Consider the following 23,922-nt stretch of genomic DNA (forward strand, 5'->3'; position numbering starts at 1 on the left):
ACAGTGGCGCTCCCATGGGAACAACTACCGTCTGGGGCCGGCCCCACTGACATCACTAGTGATGTCAGTGGGAGTGCTTTTGGCTCTGATAGAGCCAAAAACACTCCAGGGCTTGCGGCAGCGAGACCCTACCATCATTTTGGCCGCTCGCTACAGCTGTGGGTGGTCACCCACAGCTATGCCAGCGGCCAGGAGGCCGCTCCAAAAAGTAGGAAGGACGGCCCTGATTCAGAGCGTCCGGCTCTGAATCAGGGCCTGAATTACCCCGAAGACTGCACTTTCCCCATATTCCCACTAGATGTTCAAGGACAAGTGCCAAAATGGTACAAAGCCACCAGCAAACTAGATGCTTCTTTTTATTTCACCCTAGATGAATACGCTCATTCCTGTTATTAGTATCCAATAATTTTGTTGGCAGGTCATTTGATTTTGCACAGCCTTCTTACATGAGCTGTGCTTGCTTTCTGTAGTCATCTAATGTTGGATACTGTGGGTTGGCACAAGTACAGACCTTTCATTGTTTACAATAATACCTGCAAATGGAATCGGTATGATTTACTGCCGGACCCATGCCCGGCGGTTGGAATCCCGACAGCGGTATCCCGGCAGAGGAGGAAATCCCGATCGTCCAAGGTAAGTATTGTCTAACCTATTCAACCCCCTAACCCTTCCTTAGGGGTGCCTAACCCTAACCTTCCCCCCCAGTGCCTAACCCTAACCCCCCCCTTCCCCGCCGCCTAAACCTAAGTCCCCCTAGATTTAGACGCCTGGCATTTAACCCTCACCGGGATTAAGCAGTTGGGAAGCCGGCTGTCGGGATTAGGTCTGCCGGCTACCCAACTGTATACCCCTGCAAATCTATGAAACCTTGCTTCTATTAACAAAGCTATTTTTTTTTATGTAGATTATGTTATTCCCACGTGTGGTTACATGTATGAATATGCCCTATGTATAGTGAGGAAACTGGTGCTGTGCGATGCCTTAATTGTCAGTTATTAGGCGCGCCCAAATTAGTGCCGCCACTAAACATGTCTATATATGGCATTTTACAGTCACGAGGGGGTTAGGTGCTAGTGTACCCCCAAACATTGTTAGAAGTTAGCTCCTCTATCTCTTGATGTTACCTGAAGTACCTATATTGTTACAGTGGCCTAATATTGCAGATTTACTTTGTTATGGCCAATCTTCTCTGATCCGGCTAACAAAAATTAGCAGAATTTAAAGCGACACAATTTTGAAGTTAATTCCTGTTTTATTAAGTGGGAGCTGGGTATAGGGAACGCAATAAATACAATGGGCAATATAATTTGATCCCACACTGCTCATGTGTACACACAGACTCCCCATGTCTAAGGCTGGGTACACAATACCAGAGACGTCACCCGCGCAGTTACACACTGCGCGATCCATTGTTCGACGGCGCGATGTATCGTTACTTGCTGCGTGTAACAGCACCAGATCGTTCATTACATCCCATCTGCTGTGCAGAACAGCAGACGGGACGATGCAATATATGAGATGAATCAGACGAACACACTGCAAGATCCGTACGATATATATGGTTCCGATCCGTGTCTGAATGATATATCGTATGATGGTATGTACCTGGCTTAAGAGACGTTCTGTGTAGAAGGTACTCTGAAGCAAACACGACATGAGGAACAAAGAGTGGTTAGAGGTAAGTCCTGTACAGTAAACCTATAACTACAATAATTAAAAAGGCACACAATAAAAAGTTCCACATAAGGGGTAAGAAGTTAAACAAAGGTAAAAAAAATAAAAAAAAGTGTGGTCTGCATGTAATCCATGCTGCCCACCTACAACCAGAGTACGGAGAACAGATGGGGCTCAGAATGAACTGTGCACAGGACATACACAACGTTACCTGGAGGCAGAGGCTGAATCACACTGCAAAGCTTATGGAAAATAAGCACTCGATGGGAGTCCATACATTATAACTTTCGTACAGTGAAAATTGACTTTTGCCATAGCAACCAATCAGATGTTTGCTTTCATTTTCTAAATTGAACTAGAAAAATGACAGCTAGAATCTGATTGGCTCCCACAGGAAACACCTCAATTTTCCTGTGTAATAGTTTGAACAATGCCCCTCCATACATCTAGTGCTCAATATTAAGCACTATTAAAGAGTGATAAATGGAGTTTACTCCATTACAATGGAGTACATTACACATCAAGTTCACAGCAGGACGTCTACACATAGAGGAAGCAGACATTTTTAAATTAAACTGTGTTTTTAGCACTGGCGTGATTTGAAAACCTCAGCACAGGTAACAGATCTATTGCTGCACCAGTGCGGGCAATTACTCACGAACTTAAGGAGTCTGCGGCATAGGAGGACCCCATTGTTGTACTAGCAGGGAAAAGGCGGAGACTAAAATGAAAATAACATTTAACAAACCCCCAAAAAATACATATGTTGAGCGCAGGGCAGCTTAAAGTGAATTCAAATTATATATATATATATATATATATATATGTTTATTTCTTTTTTTATTATTATTATTTATTAGTGGTTGCACTTTATTTGATGTTAAGGTATCTCCATTTTCGATTCAACAGGCCAGTTCTGACAATGCTAAGTCCATATTTACAAACGTCCCACACAGAGAGGCTTAAGAACACCAGAGTTTATTCGCCGGCTGTCTGCGGAAATAGGAATAGTCCTCACGAGAGAATTCTATTTTCAATTGTCTGATACCAAAGCAATAGTTTATTAATAGCAGCATAAAATTATACTGCAAAAAAAAAAAAATAGGACGTGAAACATGCCAAGTCTTGCAGTCGACAACTCCAAAACGGACTTGATCTAAATAGTTGTAACACCCTCCCTGCAAAGCTTGTGCAGGAAACGAGAAAGGAACATGGGAGACACAAGGTGTGAGTCACAATGGGCCGTAGCGCACACAGCTCTAGGGTACGAATGTTTCCGGACTTCTGTGAACCTGGCGGACACGCTCTGATCCCATTCATTCATTCTTTCTTTCACCCCTGAAGAGATAATTTCATGACCGCCATCTATCATGAGAGACTGGATTGTACAGGCAGGAGAGGAGTTTTCAGGGGAAAGCAACAGACGTGTTGGAGTTCGGGGAGGGCTGTGCGGAATCTCCCCTCCGCATCAGCTCTGCCTGGGAGCCAATAGGAGCATCAATCAGAATGTTGACACTTACTACAGAAGTTAAGCTATGCTGGCCTGTCAGAGAGCAACTAAAAATGATACAGGGGGACACTAAACTGCACCGTCTTAAATCTAATTGAAGATCAGAACAGATTTAATTAGGGGCACATTCAATTAGGTGCGAGGAGAGCAAAAATCCTGCACCTGTGCGGTTTTTCCTGTAGGTGCGGGATTTTTGCTGTTCAATTAGGTACAGGATTTTTTAGATATTGACCCCGGGAGGGTTTTTTTCCACGCACCTCCAGAGCAAATCTGATTATTCCTAAAATCGTTAATTTTAGGAAAATTCAGCAGGACTTGCGCCAGGACCCACATCGGCACCCCCACCTGAGGGCTAATTAAAGCAATTGGAAGCTTCCAATAAGATTAATTAGTCCTTAATTACTCACTTGCTGCAGCGCTGTCTTCTTCCTCCAGCGTCGGGACCTGGTCTCCAGCAGCAGCGGTGAGTATGTCAGTGTGAGTGAGTGTTTACAAGTGTGTAAGAGTGTGAGTGTGTGCCAGTGTATGTGACCCCACCGTGTGAGTGTACATCCCCCCCATACCGGACGCAGGGAGAACTACATCTCCCAACAGCCCTTGCACCTCCCAGCACCCCACAGAGGCTTCCAGCAGCCCCCTCGCCAATGACCAGAATGAGAGGAGGCCACCGGGAGCTATGAAGACCACCGGACATGTAAGTTTCCTTTTTTTTTTTTCATGCGCCGCAGGGATTTCAGAGCTGAAAACCGTGTAACCGCTTTTTTTTTCCAATTGGATGCGTGGGTATCAGGTGCGAGCATACTCGCGGTAATCTTCACGCCCAATTGATTGTGCCCCACTCTGGAAATCATTGAGAGGTTGCGCTGAGTGTATGCGAGTCCCACCTCATTGCTTATGATAATATGAGATATGGTAAGAACTTACCCTTGTTATCTCTATTTCTACGAAGTCCATAGGGTTCCACAGGATACCTTGGGGTATAGGTGTGACGTCAGTCGCAGGGCACCAAAGAGTTAAGCTTTCAGCCTCCCAGGATGCACTAGGTCCCCCTCCTATACCACGCCCCCAGGCCAAGGCACCTCAGTTAGTTACCAAGCCATAGGCCGGAGGAGGAGAAGGAAGAGAGAGAACAAAGATCTGGACACATACAAGAATCACATTCTCACCAGAGGGAGACGGAAAACCGGTGACCAGAGCAAAGCCCATCTGCAGCACAGGTGCGACAGGGCGGGAGTCCTGTGGAACCCTATGGACTTCGTAGAAATAGAGATAACAAGGGTAAGTTCTTACCATATCTCATATTTTCTACTTCAGGGTCCATAGGGTATCCACAGGATACCTTGGGGATGTCCCAAAGCAGTATCCTTTAAGGGTGGGGACGCTCCTGTGCAGAAAGGAGAATCCGCCGCCCGAAGGAAGCATCCTGAGAGGCGAAGGTGTCAAACCTGTAATACCTCACGAAGGTATGGACAGAAGACCACGTAGCAGCCTTGCAGATCTGAACTGCCGAGGCACCACGTCGAGCTGCCCACGAAGGACCCACAGACCTAGTGGAATGAGCCTTCAGAGAAGGAGGGACCGGTAGGCCTTCATGAAGATAAGCTTCAGAAATAGCCATACGGATCCAGGCTGCCAAAGTTTGCTTTGAAGCAGGCCAACCCTTTTTACGGAAGAGGACAAACAAAGCGTCCGACTTCCTAAACGAAGAAGTGCGGTCAACATAAGTCCTTAAGGCCCGCACAACATCCAAAGAGGCCTCACCCACGGAAAGACCCGGTGAGTTAAAAGCCGGAACAACTATTCCCTCGTTAACATGAAACTGGGAAACAACTTTGGGAAGAAACTCGGGCCGAGTGCGGAGCACTGCCCTGTTCCCATGAAAAACCAAGAAAGGGGGTCTACAAGAAAGAGCCCCTAACTCAGAAACACGTCTGGCCGAAGCAATGGCCAGAAGGAAAACAGTCTTAGCTGTTAGCCATTTAATATCCACTGAGCCCAGTGGTTCAAACGGCGGTCCTTGGAGAGCCCTCAGGACCACAGCCAAATCCCAAGGCGCCACAGGTGGAACAAAGGGCGGCTGAATACGGAGAACACCTTGCATAAAGGTGCGCACATCCGGGATTGTAGCAATCCTACGGTGAAACCAGACAGATAGGGCCGAAACCTGTACCTTCAAAGAAGCAAGGCGAAGCCCATGATCTAGTCCCGCTTGCAGGAAGGCGAGAATCCGAGACAGACGAAACTCCCGCGGTGCATAACCTCTCGGTCGACACCACTGGAAGAACGTATGCCACACGCGATGGTATATCCTCGCGGAAGACGGTTTCCGAGCTCGTAACATGGTACGCACCACAGAGCTGGAAAACCCCCGGGACCTCAGCATGGCCGTCTCAACAGCCACGCCGTCAAAGACAGCCGAGTCAGGTCCGGGTGAAGGCAAGGACCCTGAGACAGAAGGTCCGGTCCACGGACAGACCCTGAAGGTCTGAGAACCTGTGCCGTCTGGGCCACGCGGGAGCTATCAACAGGAGCGTCCCTCCTTCCTGTTTGAATTTCCGGATTACCCGTGGAAGAAGGGAGACCGGAGGGAACAGGTATGCGAACCGGAACGTCCACCGGACGGACAGAGCATCCACCAGAGACGCCCCTTCATCTCTTGTGCGAGACCCGTACACCGGCAACTTGTTGTTGTGCCGGGACGCCATGAGGTCGATTCTGGAAGACCCCACCTGTCCACCAGTAGTTGAAAAACGTCCGGGTGCAGGGACCATTCCCCTGGATGAACGTCCTGGCGACTTAGAAAGTCCGCCTCCCAATTTAGCACTCCCGGGATGAAGACCGCTGATATGGCCGGAAGATTGCGCTCCGCCCAAACCAGGATCCGAGAGACCTCTACGAGAGCCGCCCGACTGCGAGTTCCTCCTTGCCTGTTTATGTAGGCCACGGTGGTAGCGTTGTCCGACTGGACCTGCACCGGGTGACCCTGGAGAAACCGCTGTGCCTGCAGGAGAGCATTGAAGACCGCACGGAGTTCCAAGATATTTATTGGAAGCTCCGCTTCTGTCGGCGTCCACCTGCCCTGGAACAAGTGTGGACCCGAAACTGCTCCCCAGCCCCGAAGACTGGCGTCCGTTGTCAACAGGACCCAATTTGGAACCCAGAACGGATGTCCCTTGTTGAGGTGGGTCGTCTTTAACCACCACGCAAGGGACAGGCGAACCTCCGGGGTTAGCACAATCGTCTGGAACTTCAGAGACTGAGGCAGCCCGTTCCACTTGGACAGGATCAGGTGCTGCAGAGGTCTGGAGTGAAACTGGGCGTATTCCACCATGTCGAACACCGACACCATGGAGCCCAGTAACCTCATCGCCAAGTGTAAGGACACCCGGCGGCTGTGCAGACAACTGCGCACCCTTGACTGTAAAGCAGAGATCTTGTCCTCCGTCACGAAGATCCTTTGCTGTCCCGAGTCCAATAAGGCTCCAAGATGCAGAATCCTCCGAGACGGGATTAGAGTGGACTTCTGCCAGTTGATTAGCCAGCTGTGCCGTTGCAGCAGTGCAATGGTCAGGTCCAAGTGGTGTAACAGGAGCTCTGGAGATCCTGCCACCAATAACAGGTCGTCCAAGTACGGCAACATGCGGACTCCTTGCAGCCGCAGAGAAGCCGCCCTGACCGCCATCACCTTGGTGAAAACACGTGGTGCTGTCGCCAGGCCAAAAGGTAACGCCCGAAACTGGAAGTGGTCGCTGCGGATTGCAAACCGAAGGAACTCTTGATGGCGCAAAAGAATAGGGACATGCAGGTAAGCGTCCTGTATGTCCAATGACACCATGTAGTCCCCAGGTTCCAGCGCCAGAATGATGGACCGTAGGGTCTCCATCCGAAACTTCGGGACCCGCAAAGACTTGTTGAGTGCTTTGAGGTTGAGAATCGGACGATATGACCCATTGGGTTTCTGTACCAAAAATAGATTTGAATAGAAACCCTGGCCCCTCTGGGAGAATGGAACAGGCACTATAACTCCAGCCTGGAGCATAGTGTGCAATACCTTCCACAGCTCCGTAGCCTTGCTCCGGTCTGATGGTAGACCCGTGGTGAAGAATCGAGCCGGGGGTCTGTGCCGGAAGGAGAGGGCGTATCCGTGGGAGACCACCTCCAGAACCCAAGTGTCTGTCGTAGTGAACGACCAACACCGGGAGAACTGCAGCAGGCGGCCTCCCACCCTGGGATCCCCCAAAGGGAGGCCCGGACCGTCAGGCCGCAGGCTTGTCATCTGGCTTGGGGGCCGGACGTCTGGTACTCCATGCCTGTTTCCGGGGCTTGACCGATTTCTTAGGGCCAGCCTGTCGAGGAAACGACTGTGGTTTGGGCCTGCCCTGGGCCCTAGATGACCGAAAGGACGATGGTCCAGAACCAGAAGGAGCAGCGGCCGACGAGAGACAAGCAGATTTGGCTGCCGCCAGCGTGGCCACAATCTTATCCAGATCCGGACCGAAGAGAACTTCTCCGGTAAACGGCAACGCTTCCAGACCTTTCTTGGAATCTGCGTCCGCCTTCCAGGATCGCAGCCACAAGGTGCGACGAGCAGCTACCGCTGCTGAAGAAATTCTAGACACCAGAGTACCAATGTCTAGAGCCGCCTCGTTGATGTAGGTGGCCGAATCACGAAGATTGCCAATCAACTCCGCCTGTTCGGCCGGACAGTCGGATTCAAAAGAAGCCTCTAATGAATCCGCCCAGCGCTCCATCGCTCTGGCAACCCAGCAAATGGCCATAGCCGGCCGTGCTGCCCCCCCTGCAAGGGAATAAGCGGACTTCAGGCAGATTTCTACCTTGCGGTCCGTAGCATCCTTAAGGGAGGACATGGATGGCATCGAAAATGTGGCACTATGGACAAGACGGGTCACGTGAGAATCCACCTGTGGAGGGGATTCCCACTTAGCAAAATAATTATCCGCGAACGGATAAGCCACCGCCAGGCGTCTCTGCGGCTGGTATCTTTTGCCAGGTTGTTTCCACGCCTCCTCTAAATGGTCCACCAACTGACCCGAAAGAGGAAAGACTGTGGCATCGCGCTGCTTACCTTTGTCCCCCTTGGATCCGGCCATGGTCCGGAACATCTGGGGTCACCGCTAGCTGTGACCCCAGATGCTCACCAGCATCCCCGGATCGGTACCGGCGTTCTGGTACCGGCGGGGGTGTAGGGAAGACAGCATGGACGTCAGGACTGACTGTCCATGCTGTACATCCAGATGTGCAGCCACAGCTGCACTGAAGAAAGCTTCAGGGGCTCTTCTAGCCCCCACTCCGACAGGTGCACCCGACGCCGGCCGGGCACCAAACTAAAACTGAGGTGCCTTGGCCCGGGGGCGGGGTATAGGAGGGGGACCTAGTGCATCCTGGGAGGCTGAAAGCTTAACTCTTTGGTGCCCTGCGACTGACGTCACACCTATACCCCAAGGTATCCTGTGGATACCCTATGGACCCTGAAGTAGAAAGTAACATTTTGTATTACAGGAGACATTAACATCCTCTCTCTATTTTACATATTTATGCTGCAGAGACATACTGGCAGGTCCCAGTTTGTAATGCACTGGAGCAGATTTTAAGCTGGGAACAAAGCAAATAAAAAAAAGTAACTTTGCACCTTGGTAAAACCATGTATACTGTAAAATGAATGCATTTGCACACCCCTTGCATTCCAACATAGCGTGTTGCAGAAGCAAATTGCACCTTGCCTGCTCTATTTGTTTGGTTTACCCCCTAACTCTGATTCAGGCCCATAATCTTCAGAGAACAAATGGGAAATGATCACTTGAATCAACAAATGCCTTTGGCTAATGCAATATTTGTAACCAGTTATAAATATAGGATGGTGATTTGGCGTGGCTCTAAATTCACGACATGGATCAAAATGCTATACAATCAGCCGGTGGTGACAGTATTGGTGGAAGACGCAACTGGGACCTGATATAGAACCCTCTCGAGGAGCCAGCTATGCTCTTCTAAAATGTGCAGTATAGTCTCATTTGGGATTTACAGTGAATGCGCCTGTCCAAGTACAGGAGAGCAGAGTGCTGGCCTCTTCTAATCATGCATAGCATCAGCACACGTATTGTGCAGTCCTAAATAGGCTTGTTCATAAGAGTACATAAGGGACTCTCAGGTGGGTGGCCCGTCAACACACACACACTTTATATACATTGGCTATCTGAGTTACTGTTGCCTTCCTATCAGCTTGGCCAGTCTCCTCTAATCTCTAGCTCTCTCATTAAGATACCTTTTTATCCACAGAACTTCCTGCTCACTGAATGTGTTGACCACTCTCTGTAAGCTTGGAGACAGTTGTGCATGGAAATCCCAGAATATCAGAGCAAATACTCAAACCACCAGACTAGAACCAACAATCATTTCAGTCAAAGTATCTCAAAGTCACGAATCTTCATTATTGTGGTATTTGGTCTGAACAACAACTGAACCTCTTAACCATAACTGCTTGGCTATATGCATTGAGTTGCTGACCATCCAATACGACTGGCTGATTAGATATTTGCACCTTAGAAGAACGCACGCCCCCATCCTCCTATGATCAAAATTGCCAATTTAATAAGAAGGGGACTGGCAGGAGCGTAGTGCATAAATACAGAGGTGAGGTTTGAAATTTAGTGTATATAGTAAATTACGTGGGTAAGGGAAGAAAGGGGGGGAAGGGCACCTTACCCGGAAAACCCAGAGTCGCTGTCTTTCCGGCTAATAAAATAAAATAAATACAGCTAAGTTATGCCTTTGAGTATGATTTTACATTTTGTCAGGATATAGAGAAATGCCAAGGATTACTGTCTATCACCAGAAATAACAATTCTATCTCCGCAGGCCCTGAAATATATACAGGGAAGTTTATATAGATTATATTTGGGGGGGAGGGGGGGGGGGGGTGCAATTGTACAAATAATCTTTTTCATTTCTTCATCGAAAATTCTTTGACTAATTGGGATGGGCTTCTGGTTTTCTTAGGGTCTTTGAAGGCCTAAGTGAACATCGACGTTTGAGAGCACTCAGCATATTTACCTTATCTTTCCTGCCCCTCGAGCTGTTTTCGGCAGGATAGAAACACTTCAGCAGTTAAAGGGGCTTCAGGTACAAACTCCCTTCAAGGAGCCGGGTTGTGATATGATAAATCTCTGGCAAACAATTATGAAATTTCCCATCAAAAGACTTGCTGTGGAGAGCAAATGTTGAATCAGTGTTTACCTTCCGCACAGAGTTAGACTTACAGGTCAGTTTAGCTTGTGACCCAGCAGAAACGCTGGCAGGTATCCTAAAGAGAACACCTGTACCTGCGCTATACTGGAAATGATACACCTGACTTACTCATGGATCTCCAGAGGTGTCGCACTACAAATTCCAACATCTAGGTCATCACTGACAGGAGGGTAACGACTGACGAGGTCTCATTCACGCATTTGTCTGCGCAAACCGACGAATGCAATCGCACTGCGATTAAGCAGAGGATGGTAAGCCACCGCAGAGTGATAGGCAGAGAGCATTTGGGGGTGGAAACGGGGGGTGGGGGGTCAGACGGAGAAACGCAGGCGTGCCAGTCCATTTGAACGCTGTTGCAGGGGCGTGCAGAAATTAGCCACTGTGTCGGCATATGCAGCTTGAGTACTCCCTACGTTCAGAAAGGTCAGCAATTTATGTGAGGTCTGACCTGCTGTAATTGTGCGTGAGGCTCCGTTGTACTTCGATGTCACCGATGTTTCGGCTGGATTGCGAGGTGCTACGGATGTGAGATAAGGGAGGGGGGCGTCTTTATGATGTCTGGGCGATGGCTTTGCCATTGCATTAGCATACTCTCGCAGCAGACCTGCGTGATTGCAGCCGCAGTCTCATTGGCAATCCGTGCTGAATCAGGCCCTAAAACAGCAGTAAAGACATGCATCCACTAGGTGATTAAAACGAGCAATTGAACGATAACGACATTGTTATATCGCTCATTAATCGTTCACAAATCGTGCATTAAAATGTCGAAAACGACCAGCGATGCGCGCTTCAGCTGGTCGCTTTCGACATCAATCATCGCCCTGAACTTGCTGGTCATTCTGCCGATAACGACAGATTGTGCATGTTTGGGGCTGAGGGAGGGTGCCTGCACTGAACGACATATTGTTCAGTGTAGGCACCTCCAGGCTGAGGAACGACTGTACGATTACAATGTTGTAATCGTACTGTCGTTACTATATCGGCAAGCGGATACGCACCTTAAGAGCAAATCGTAGAAACCTAAATGAGCATTGTACAGCGGGGACACAGATACCGCATGAAGAGCTGTTCTAGGTCAGTGATGTACACCGATAAATCATCTATTACATAGGCCAGTGGTCCATTACCCATATGATGATATACCGCTCTGAAGGAGCCCTGGGATTATTATTAATTCATTTTATTTGGTTGTCGGCTGTAGCTCATTTCCAGGCGTAAGTATACGGAAATAAAGGGTACCACAGCTAACAGCTGGGAGGGGGGGGGGGGCAAGTCATGGATCAGCTCTAAATCGCAATAAGGCTGCCCAGTACGTGTGCGCTACATGCAAACGTAGTCAGTATATTCCCTGCATGCCGGGTAACCGATCCCATACTCATTTACATAGAGAAGCTTCGTCATTTCATGACAGCTGTGTGCAGCCACTCCCAATGCTTCCTGTCCCATTATTGGATATAGCAAAAAATCACACAGTCATTTACGTGAAAGTGCTGCTGAATATGGCAGATAGAGACCTGCGTCTGTGATGTATGAACCTGGAAGAATACTGGCGTGTATTACAGCTCTCTAAATATACTCATTACGCCATGGCTTAGTGTACTTGCAAAACAATAACCCAGACATTGATCTAATTAACACCCCTACCTTGTCTTGGTTCTCCTTATTTCGGTAGCACAGGTTTGCAATGAGGCGAATCAGATGAGCTTTGAAACCAACGGCGGCGTGAGTCAAGTCCTGTCCGAGAGAGGCGCTGTGCACGGAGGTGAAGACGTTCCGACTTTGTTTCCCCGCCAGATGCGTCAGACGCAGAGTGTCTGCAGTAGATAATTAGAAGATGCCAATCAGCAGAAGACCACTTGCATGTAAGGAGTAATCAATACACTGTTTTAAAGTAAGCCCTGCTGGAGACGACTGTCCCTACTCCTTGCCAAGTAACCTACCAGAATACTACACCGGTGGCAGTGGCATTACCAGACAGCAGCCGCTATTCGGCACAGATGGAAAGGAGAAACTGGGACCTGTTAATGCTGCAGACTGCAACTACGCTGACACTCTGACCGTAAGCTCTCACGGGCAGGGCCCCCCACCCTGAACTATCCTGGTCTCCAGTGTGTTCCCAATCACAGTCAGCGATCCTTTCTGTCCCGGAGAGCTACTGCTAACGTTCTCTCATTTCTGGTATACCCATTTCTACGGTACAATATTTGCCCCTGTATTGTCCATTTGAACCTTTACATTTTTTTTTTTTTGATTGTTTATACCACTGCATGTGTTACAGATACTTAGTGGCACCATATAACTAAAAGATAATGATGATAATACATGAAGATGGTAGGTAAATACCAAATGCGTTATCTGGCTTTACATGATCTGCTACAATCCAACCAGGTGCCATGATGATTGCACACTTATGACAGCATAAATGCGGTCGGCAGGAGAAAGACATGCAGCACTAGAAAGTAGCAGGTCCTTCTAATGTGGGCGGCTGATGGCTTGTATTGGGAACTATGGGGTCCACACTGAAGCAGATGATTAACTCCCGTTAGTACAGTATAATGATCTGCCCATCACTCTGCCGGTGGAATCTGGGGGCTGGGGATAACATTGAACTGTAAGCTGCAGAGTAGCTACAATGAATGAAAGTCTGAGAACATACCTTATGACTTTTGTAGAGATTTTAATATACGTATATAAAAGTTATACAGTAAAAAGAAGGCAACATTCTTCTATGAGTGGATCCTTATATACAGCCATGTTTGCTTCACTTCTTAGAAATGTACCTAAGTGACACCAGCAGCGATTGTCTCCTGAGTCAACACAAATGGGCTTACAGCCTAGTTCTTGCCTTTGGCGAAGCACACTTTAAAGCATCAATAATCCTGTTCAGTGACTACATTAGGCCCTGTACTCTCACTGCCATAAGTTGAGCTATTTTCGTACCTACAACTGTGTCCAGCAAACCGGGGCAGCTCTGCAGGCAAGGAAGGTGCTCATTGTCGGAGGTCATTTCACATAAGAGATCCAGGAGTCTGATCACAACTAAAGGCTCCTGCGGAAACACAAACCCATATGTTACGTGCGCATTGAAGATGAAGTCTCACATAGGTATTACTAAGAGTAATGACCAGCACAACACTGGAGGAAAAGATATCCATATACTGGAGTTATTTTTGGACACATAACTTAAGTTCCCTGAATAAATTAGAATGTAAGGGGGTCATGCAGACCCGCCTGCGAGCGGCAGTACGCCCGCAAGCGGGTCGATGTTCCCCATTGCGCATGCGCACGACAGAGGGAGCTCCGTCGTGCGCATGCGCGAGACCCGGGGAGTGACGGGCTTCCCATCGCTCCGGGTCTTGCACCAAAGGGGGCGTGCTGTCGATGTTGATTGACAGCACGCCCCCTTTGGTGGGCGTGCCTACCGTCTGAAGCCGGCCCCACTGACATCACTAGTGATGTCAGTGGGAGTGATTTTGGCTCTGATAGAGACAAAATCACTCCAGGGCTTGTGGCAGGGAGACCCTACCGCAGGGTCTCCGTCGCAAGTCCGATGGTCGCGATGGTCAAGACCATCGCGACCATCATCATGGACGCTCGCTATAGCTGTGGGTCGTCACCCACAGCTATACAAGCGTCCAGGAGGCCGCTCCATTTTCATGGAGGAGGGCCCTGATTCAGAGCGAGCGCTCTGGTCAGAGCGTTCAGCTCTGAATCAGGCCCTAAGCTCTCACGAGCAGGGCCCTCTTCGCTCATGTGCTTCTCCTTCCCTTGCTCATACTATTACCTACCTCTAACTCCCCACAAGGGCACCTAACACTTGGCTGCTGAATCCCTGCTGCTTAGTTATAATAGTGAATGCAGCAATGTTTATAAACCGTGTCCTTGTCCTGCATGGTTTTGTACTTTTAATAACCGTTTTCTTGTTCGCTCGTTGGTTCATGTACTATGTAAGGCGCTGCAGAACCCTTGTGGTGCCATATAAATAAAGGATAATGATGATAATAACCTGAATACGGAGTGTTTACCAATCGGAGCAACTGTGGATGCCCCAGGCACTGCTGTCTGATAAGTAACGATAATATGTAAAGTTGTTCGGGATATTTAATGGCAGCCATGTACGTGACAAAATCATGTTCCCACTTTGTCATAAAACAAATTAAATTGTGCACCTAGGCACATGGAACCAGACCATCCGAGGAACAACGTGGTACCATGGAAAGACCTCAGTCTTGCTAATGCTGGTAGGAAGTAAATTCTACAATTATGTAGGTAGGGCTTATTCTTTTAAGACCATAAAATGACACAACTACAGTACTAGATGGACACTTCTCAGTAGGGGACTAACCTAACCCTCCCCCCCTCCCATATAACCCTAACCCCCCCTGTAAGTGCCTAAACCTACCCCCCTGTAAGTGCCTAAACCTAACCCCCCCTTTCATTGCAGCCTAAACCTAAGTCTCCCGGTGGGTTGCCTAACCCTAACCTCCCCTCGGGGGTGCCTAACCCCCCCCCCCCCCCTTCCCCTAGCCCAGTGTTGGCTAACCTTGGCACTCCAGCTGTTGTGGAACTATATATCCCAGCATGCCCTACCAGTTTTAGCATGCCCTAATAGCAAAACTGTAGCAGTGCATGCTGGGTTATGTAGTTCCATAAGAGCTGGAGTGTCAAGGTTAGCCAACACTGCCCTAGCTTAACCCTCCACAGGGGGGTGCCCAACCCTAAGTCCCCCCTGGAAGCCCCTAACCTAACCCCCCACCCCCACGGCTGTCCGCGCCCTCCGCCCAGCTTATCTTCGATCGGTATGCCGGGCGTCGAGCTCCCGGTCGTAGGTAAAATGACAGGAGTCAGGATTTCGACGCCTGTCATTAGACCCCTGCCGGGATTAGACAGTCGGGAAGCCGGCAGTCGGCATTTCGACCGTCGGCTTCCTGACTGCATCCCCTCAGAAGTAATGTTACATGTACACCAGTGGCAGCTAATGAGATCTCCTCCTCAGGCAGCAGGTGGGCGGATCGCATACTGAGCGGCCCCATGTTACCTGCTGGTCGCAGTCCCCGGGATCAGCCAGTTTTAGCACAGATCTGCACTGCTCCTGGAAGCGGTCACACAGAAACTCTGCTATTCTCTGCAGACTTATCAGTTCCACCTCAGAAAAAGGACTTTTCTCACTGACTTTAGCCATAATAAGTTCTAACAGAACCACCCTGTGGATATCAACACAGACTTCGTTAGTAGCTACCATTACACTAGTGTTCTACGTGCACCAAAACAAACCGCTCAGTGTACTGTTATAGCCACAATATAAGCAGTAACATAATATACACTGGACACTATACTCTGCTGTGGTGAATAGAGCACTGTAATGATATACAGTACAGGGTGCAAAATAGTTGCTGTATGCATAAGTGATTTCCATTAGTACCAACATAGTATATTAATCTTTATTCTGGGGTGTTAAATAACACTAGAACTGAAATACTGACTTTACTTACCAATAATGTATAAGCATACCTGTAAATTTTAAAGGCGGCTACCTAGCTGTATAATGGGCAATACTTTTCTTTCAGTTGGCTACCTAGCTGTATAAAGGGTCAATGATTTCTCTCAGGCAGCTACCTAGCTATATAATGGGCAATGCTTTCTCGCAGTTGTCTACTTAGCTGTATAATGGGCAATACTTTTCTTGAGCGGCTACCTGGCTGTGTAATGGCCAATGCTTTTTCTCAGTTAGCTAATTAGCTGTATAGCTACCTGGCTGTATAATGGGTAATGCTTTCTCTCAGGCGATTACATGGCTGTATAATGGGCAATGCTTTCTCTCAGGCGATTACATGGCTGTTTAATGGGGAATGCTTTCTCTCAGCTACCTGGCTGTATATCTTTCTCTCAGGCAGCTACCTGGCTATATAATGGGCAATGCTTTCTCTCAGCTTCCTGGCTATATAATGGGCAATGCTTTCTCTCAGGCAGCTACCTGGCTGTATAGCTTTCTCTCAGCTTCCTGGCTATATAATGGGCAATGCTTTCTCTCAGCTACCTGGCTGTATAGCTTTCTCTCAGGCAGCTACCTGGCTGTATAATGGGCAATGCTTTCTCTCTGGCGGCTACCTGGCTATATAATGGGCAATGCTTTCTCTCAGCTACCTGGCTGTATAGCTTTCTCTCAGGCAGCTACCTGGCAGTATAATGGGAAATGCTTTCTCTCAGGCGGCTATCTGGCTATATAATGGGCAATGCTTTCTCTCAGGCGGCTATCTAATTCTTCACCGTTACCCTACCTCACCAGTGCTGGAGTAGGTATACGAGAAGGGTGCACAGCTCGACTTGCATATTACATTACTTTAAACAAATGGGATCATAATATGGAATGCAAAAGGTAAAATTAAATATATAAGAACTCCTGCAGCATTAGGAGTGCAAACAATATAAAAACACTATATTCCCCCCCCCCCCCAGAAAAAAAAACCCGTAACAGCTCCCAAACTCGCTTAATTACGCTTCCGTCCAAGCTGTCAGGAAAGGAGATCGTACTTTGACTCAGTCAAAACTGCTCTAAAGTAATGGCGCCAACCTGGCTCCTGTAATCTTACATACATCAATGCCAGCTTGTGGTTGAGAAATAATGTTAACCAACCAATTTAAAACCATTACAGACATGCAAACATGTATTTAAGGAATCTGTGCCAGCTTTGGAACCACACTGTTTTTAAACCATGCCAAAAAGGGTGCTGATTGCGGGATACTGAACATATCCAGTTAAGATTGGCTAATGTGGGATTACCTGTCAGAATGGCTCTGCACGGCAAACATTTGCTTTACCAGCTCCGGGCACCGCAGGAAGCGATCTGTTACAATCAGGTGTCTGAAAGGGAAAACAGTTTAACTTAACGTGACAGAAATGGACCTGCTCAACATACATTCTCGTTTAAAGCAAAATGAAATGGATTCCTTACTGACTTCTAGAGAGTCTGGGGGACATTTAAGAGTGTACAGGGGCTGTAACCATAGAAAACAAATCCTGGGGCTTAAAAAAAAATCAAATCAAATGTCAAATAGGTTGCTATGGGTAACAACATATTTTGCCTGTGCACCAGGTTTCAAAACACATCCATACATATGTTATGGAGTTTTTGCTGCATTAAAAGGAGGAACGTTTGGCTCAAAGAGATATTCAATTCACTAGCTTCCACCATTGTCGATGATAAAGGCGCGGTCTATACATTGAGGGATGCAGTGAGATTGTCAACAATCTCTATGGGGACACCATAAAAGTCTGTCGCCATAACAGAGCCATTTCGGCATCTCAAATGCGATTGACTGTCGAACAATCATATTGAACCCCCACTAAAATCTCCAGTGAATTACTTCTGACAGACCACACTTGCGTAACATCACACTGAGAAAACCCAGCGCCTCCTCTAGAGAAAGCCATTAGCAAAATGGCTTAAGATTGGCTATGTAGGACCAGTAACCTGCTTAGGGAAAGTGAGCGATTGTTCTGTGAGCGTTCGCTTTGGTTTTGGGTTGCTAAACCACCACCAGGTGCTCAGTTCTTCCCCACGGTATTACAACATTAAGTTAGGCTGATTAAATAGGTTCTAGAGTGTGTGCATTGGCCACTTTGTTAGGGAAATTAGATTGCAAGCTCTACCGCGGCAGGGAGTGATATGAATGAGTAAACATTCTGACTGTACAGTGCTGCATGATAAGTTGGCCCTATGGAAATTAAGGATTATATTAAATAGACCCGTTTAGTGCTACTTTACTGCACAGCACAACATGAGCTGGAGGTGTCCTACACTATGGAGTAGATCTCAACTTGTTTAGCTGTAAACATCTCTCTATCCCCTCTCTGACAATCCAGTCAGCGAATATAAAATAGTGCATATCTGCCCGTTAGGACATAGCACCGAGACTCTAGCATGAAAAGATAAACCAAATAGTATATCGTTGGCAGCCATGGAGAGGGGAGTACAATGGAGTCTTATTTCAAACTTCCTTATATAAACAATTTGCAATGTATGAGAACAAATGGTTCCTACCTGCTCTAGATATGTATGTACTAAGGGCCCGATTCATAGATATATACGATGGTTAGCGCACATCTCTGATGTTTTGGGGTCTGCGTATTCAGGCCCGCTGAGAGCCGCGGCGGGCCCGTGTAATAGGGGGCGTGGCCTAACCGCGGGAGGAGTGGCCACGCCCCCTTCCCAAAAAAGAAAAAAAAAAGATTTGCAGCGCCGCAAGCTGGGGAGGGGGGTGCTCTGGGCCCCCTCAGCCCTGCTCAAAGCCAGGGGGGGCGCGATCAGTGTGATCGCTCCCCCCCACAGGCATAGGAGACTACGAGCAGTCTCCACTGCAGCTCAGCACAGCTGGGCTGCTGTGAGGGAGGGGGAGCGGCGCCGGACCCGGGCCCCTCAGGAAGCCCCGGTAATCTGTACCCACTCCCCCCCCCCCCCCTCTCGGCGCTCCTGTGCGTATGCACAGGATCCGTTCTAGTGCATGTGCACAACGGATCTTGCTTTCTTGCCCGCAGATCCTCCCAAGTCGCAGCAGGTTTGACATGCTGCTGCGTTTCTGGAGCAGAGGGGAGGAGTGGCTTGTCAGCATTTAGGAAAATGGGGGCGTGGCCCGCATTCTTTGTTACGGACTAGGCCTTGGTCTGCATTGGTGGACGCAGATTTTCTGGCCTCGCAAGTGACCAGGAACCGGCCAAGGTTGCAGTAAGCTTCAGCCTTCGCAGCCTGGCCAAAGGAGCAACCATAGCGTCCATCTGTCACGAGGGTTACCATGGTGATCCCAGGCTGCGACTGAGGTTGCAGTGCTGGGATGGCTGATGCAGCAAGGAGGTGTCTGTCTCCTACCTCCTGCTGCATTAGCATTTTAGATGGACGGATTTGCGCAGCCGCTTTTGTGAGGCTCTGCAATTCCGTCTATCTTTGAATCAGGCCCTAAATGCGGATCCTGATTGGTCAGCTAGGACAAGAGAGATCGCCCAGAGCCAGCAGCTCTCCTTTGAGCATATTCCCCAATGGTGGAAGCTTATAGCTGCCATGTAGTAATGATAAAAGGTCCGCAGGTATCCAGGAGGGGCAGGCTGCCTAAATAAGCAAGGTTCATCCAAAGGTGGACAATCCAGAATCAGCAGCTAACCAGCGGGCTCCTGATACTACTTAGAATTATCTAGGAAAGGTCTGTATTGCTGCCAATTTTCCCTGGCTTGTAAAAACTTGGCTTTAAATCTACGCTATGTAAGTGGTATCATTTACCTTATGTGTTTGTATACAGCGTTGTCATGGTTTGTATTTACAATCCAGAGCTATATACACAGTATGCCACCGTCCTTCATGGCAGCGGCCTGCGTTGCAAACGGTTACTCTGAACAAACAAAATATTTTCTGTAGCAGTAATAATTGCAACAATGAACGTGCGCAATCTTTGCGGCGATTGTGAAAGCTCTGCTGGAGACTTTTGGAAGTTGGTGTTGCCTGTACATATAGTCCTTATAAAGAGAGGCAACATTTGAACAGCACAAAAAAAAAAAAAAGTGCACCCACTTGTGAGAGCCATTAGTGGGAGTTAGAGGGTTTTATTTATTTATTTTGTAGCCGTGAAAAGTTTTTTTGGAAGCTGCTGAACATTTTTCTGCCATCTTTGTCTTTCGAAAAATTGTAATTGTGTCTGCGGCAAACGTTTGTTTTTATATTATATTGATTGCGTACTTACCTCCAGGTCTTATTGTCACAATATAACAACAAAGAAATATATACTACTGATAAAGATATTGGTCAATATTCATCGATTTGGCAGACGATTGCAGAAAATACACAGCTACAGTAGTAAATCATATCCTTATATTTAGTGGGTGGTGAGATACGTATGATGGTCACTTCTCACAATAAAACTTGATTTGTTTTAGATTGAAAGTTGTGCATCATAAAAAGTAATATGCTCCCTACAGTATAATAAAAAGAAATCACCATGGGTTTCTGTGAGCTGTATAAAAGTACTCAGTCTGTAGCCTCCTGCTGATTGTTTTATCACAAAAATCCTTGGTTACTTCTAATCATAGTTGCCTATACTGTGAAAACACTCCACCTGGAAATCCCGAAGTGCGGAGTCAGGGGCAAATTTGGTGGGGCCATCATCTACATCATCAAGGCCACTCCCCTGCTGCAAAATGCTACGGTTCACTGTATTTTCCCATGAAACGCGTCATCACAGCCCTGACCACTTCATCGCACAAGAGGCCAGGATGTGGGAGGGTTATCTTCTTTCCCGGGATATTGGAGTTTGGGGAGTCTTCCGGACATTCCAGGACAGAGGGTAAGTATTATTATAAACAGTTATTTATAGCCTATGCTTTACAAAAGAAGTACATTATTCCTAGTATATTCCATTTAATAAACATAATTCAAATTCATCAGGTGTCTGAATCCATGAGATGTAACCATTCAGAACTCATTCATGCCTGAAGCGGGCATCCAAAACAAGATGGATGGTTTCTTACGGACTCATTACACCTCTGCATTTTAAAAAATCTCAATGCCATATTTAAAAAATTACAGTGGGTCCTATTTCTCATACATTGATGCCCAGTACCAACAGATCGTATTGGGCTGGTAAAGACACAACGCGTTTTACCATCATGTTCAAAAGTTAAATACAGTAGCTCAAGGCGCAAAAATAAATAAAAGGACTGTCCTGGTAAAACCTAATCATAGGAGTGTGGACATCTGGTCATTACACACAAAGGTTTTTTTGTGGCAGCACAGACGGCGTAATGGTTAGCATTGCCTGTACTTGCGTGGGTTTCCTTCGGGTACTCTGGTTTCCTCCCACACTCTAAAAACAATATACTGACAGGTTAATTGGCTCCCAACAAAAATTAACCCTAGTGTGTATGTGTGTGAGCATGTGGTAGGGAATTTAGATTGTAAGCTCCACTGGGGCAGGGACTAATGTGAATGGCCAAATATTCTCTGTAAAGTGCTGCGGAATATGTGTGAACTATATAAATAAATAATAAAGGTTTCCATTTTTAAAAAACAGTGGATCCCAGTGACTTCAGTCAACATCTTAATGAATATATGGTGCCATGCAGTGGGAAACTCATAACTTGTCTTAACAAGAGCTATTATGGCACTGAAGGAAAGACTTACGCAATGCTGTTCTCTATCCTCCACAACGTAAGGTGCCATTTGTAGCAGAGGTTTCACTTTCTATGACTGCAGCCAAAACTGGGCGACTTCCCCTAAAACGGCTCCCTGCATCTTAAAAGCATCAGCGACGTACACAGGGAATAGAAGCATAAGTGGTGACTTATTTCCCCAAGAAATGCTAAATATATATATATATATATTCCTTACGACAAGTTAAATAACCATTAGCTGTATTACTGCTTAGTTTAAAAGCTGCGTAAATTTTGTATTTACCTCAATCCCTAAACGTCACTCATTGTAAACCTTTTACAAAACCCGGACTTAGCGCCGTAAACGGTTATACAGCTAGCTTGAGAGCGTAAGCTCTTAAGCCTGGCTGAACAAACTAGAAGTACAGAGTGAGAAAGAAATACTTACAGATTAGACATTTGTGGGGCTAATAAACTTCTTGCAATGTTAGGAGACAAATAATAACAGGCATTTCACCCTCCCCTTCATGACGTGATACATTACTGCCTAATTCATAATGAACAAAAGGTGAGCCTACTGAGCCCTCCAGCATCGGGGACGGTTCTCTAGCATGAAAACAGCAGTTAAACAAAGACGACAAACCTTAATAGCGAAATCTAGAGATAAATAGTCAATGCAATCTGACGCCGCACATGTCACGGAATATGGAGAAAACAGCTTATTTACAAATAATATTATATGCGCCAATGATTTGTCACAGAGAGAGGAAATAGGCCCATAAACTGCAGTAGAACAGTGCCACACTGTGACCGCATTATCATACAATGGCAGAACATTTGCATTATAAAGCTTTTTAATAACTGCAATCCCTCACACATCAGCGGGCATTTATATTTAAATCTGTTTAGATGCAAAGAGTTCATGGAAAAACAGTTAATCCCCATAAGAGCTGCACTAAATCAGGGTCTCTCTTTGCCTACTGTGTCTGGGGCTGACGCACAGGGGACGAATGACGTCCCAGACATTTTCGGAGCCACTGACAGCTGGTTAGAATCTTAAATGTGGCCAAACAGGACAGTTATGCCGATTCAACAGCCCAGTCTGGCTTCAAAACAATTACCGAAGTCCGATAATGATTTTAAAGTCTGACTGGATAGTTTTCGGGCAGGTCTGTAAATCCGGTTAGCAGGTGCTTGTGGTCATCTGCACCTGTACTAATAGATCCCAATATCATCTGGCTCAGCCACTGAATGCCTGTGTCTCATTCGATTGGGCACATGAGCGGCCAAACGGTTTGGCACAAGACTGGCCCGTCTGCTACCAGATAACGGACTAAAATGACTTAACATTAACATAGTACAAAAACTAATGTGTAAAGAAAAAAAAAAGATTGCATAAAGTTTACACTTCACTGGTAATCCTGGATTATTCTCCTGGAAGTACGAAATAACTGAACAGAATTCAGGAGCCACTCGGACACTTTGGGAGAGTAGGGCAAGTATGATGTACAGTACATTCCTACTTAACATACAGAGTTGGGTTAGAGGGCTTTCAGGTAAACACCATCCCGATTCCAGGCGGTATGCAGTCCGGATACCGACGGTCCAAATGCCGACCGTCGGCATCCCGACTGTCTAATCCCGGCAACGGTCTAATGACAGGTGTCGAAATCCCCACGACTGATTTTACCTACGCCGGGAGCCCAACGCCCGTCATCACGATCGAAGGTAAGCCGAGCGCGGACAGCCGTGGGGAGGGAGAAAGGGCTCCTGGGGGGGACTTAGGGTTAGGCACCCCCCCCCTGGAGGGTTAGGGTTAGGCTAGAGGAGGGGGGGCTAATTAATGAGAATGGATTAATGAGAATACCCCATCCAGGACCATCACAAGTACTAGTGTAAACCTTCGGTTACCCACACAAACAGGCTTAACTCCGTGTTTTCACCTAAAATGCACGCATGGAATTACAAAAGTAAAAGATTTGTTTTTCGTTGCTGTGCGTTGTTCTCATCAGTGTTTGCATGTGTGACCCAGGGATTGTATTAGAAAAGTGTACATCACATGGCGATAAAATATTGCCTGTCGGCTGCAGGTTTGTCCAATAGTAAAAACAAGACAGGGTATTATTGATTTCCCCATTACAGCAAACAGCACAAAACCCAGCAACAGCTGTGTCAGAAAGCTGAAATGTTTATCATTCATTATCACCACCACCCACGGTTATACCCCCTTCTCCCATCTCCCTTAAGGATGTTGGTACTGACCTACACCCCTCCTCCCCTCCCCCTATAACGCTGATGCCCACAGCCTGGATGTTGTCATTAACAAATACCTCAAGTTCAC

At 47.3% G+C, this 23,922-nt stretch overlaps 1 protein-coding gene across 1 annotated transcript in view; it reads right to left on the minus strand.

Moving 5' to 3' along the window:
- Positions 1-23,922, minus strand: part of ATXN10 (ataxin 10) — a 132,335-nt gene that overhangs the window by 42,088 nt on the left and 66,325 nt on the right. Inside the window, exons 6-9 of the mRNA XM_088478372.1 lie at positions 17,232-17,312; positions 15,489-15,654; positions 13,391-13,499; positions 12,095-12,264 (exon numbers count right to left, since the gene is read on the minus strand). Of these exons, the coding sequence (XP_088334498.1) occupies positions 12,095-12,264; positions 13,391-13,499; positions 15,489-15,654; positions 17,232-17,312 (526 nt within the window). The remainder of the gene's footprint in view (positions 1-12,094; positions 12,265-13,390; positions 13,500-15,488; positions 15,655-17,231; positions 17,313-23,922) is intronic.

Source organism: Taudactylus pleione, unplaced genomic scaffold, assembly GCF_031769625.1.
Source record: "Taudactylus pleione unplaced genomic scaffold, aTauple2 ptg000212l, whole genome shotgun sequence".
Taxonomy (NCBI): Eukaryota; Metazoa; Chordata; class Amphibia; order Anura; family Myobatrachidae; genus Taudactylus; species Taudactylus pleione.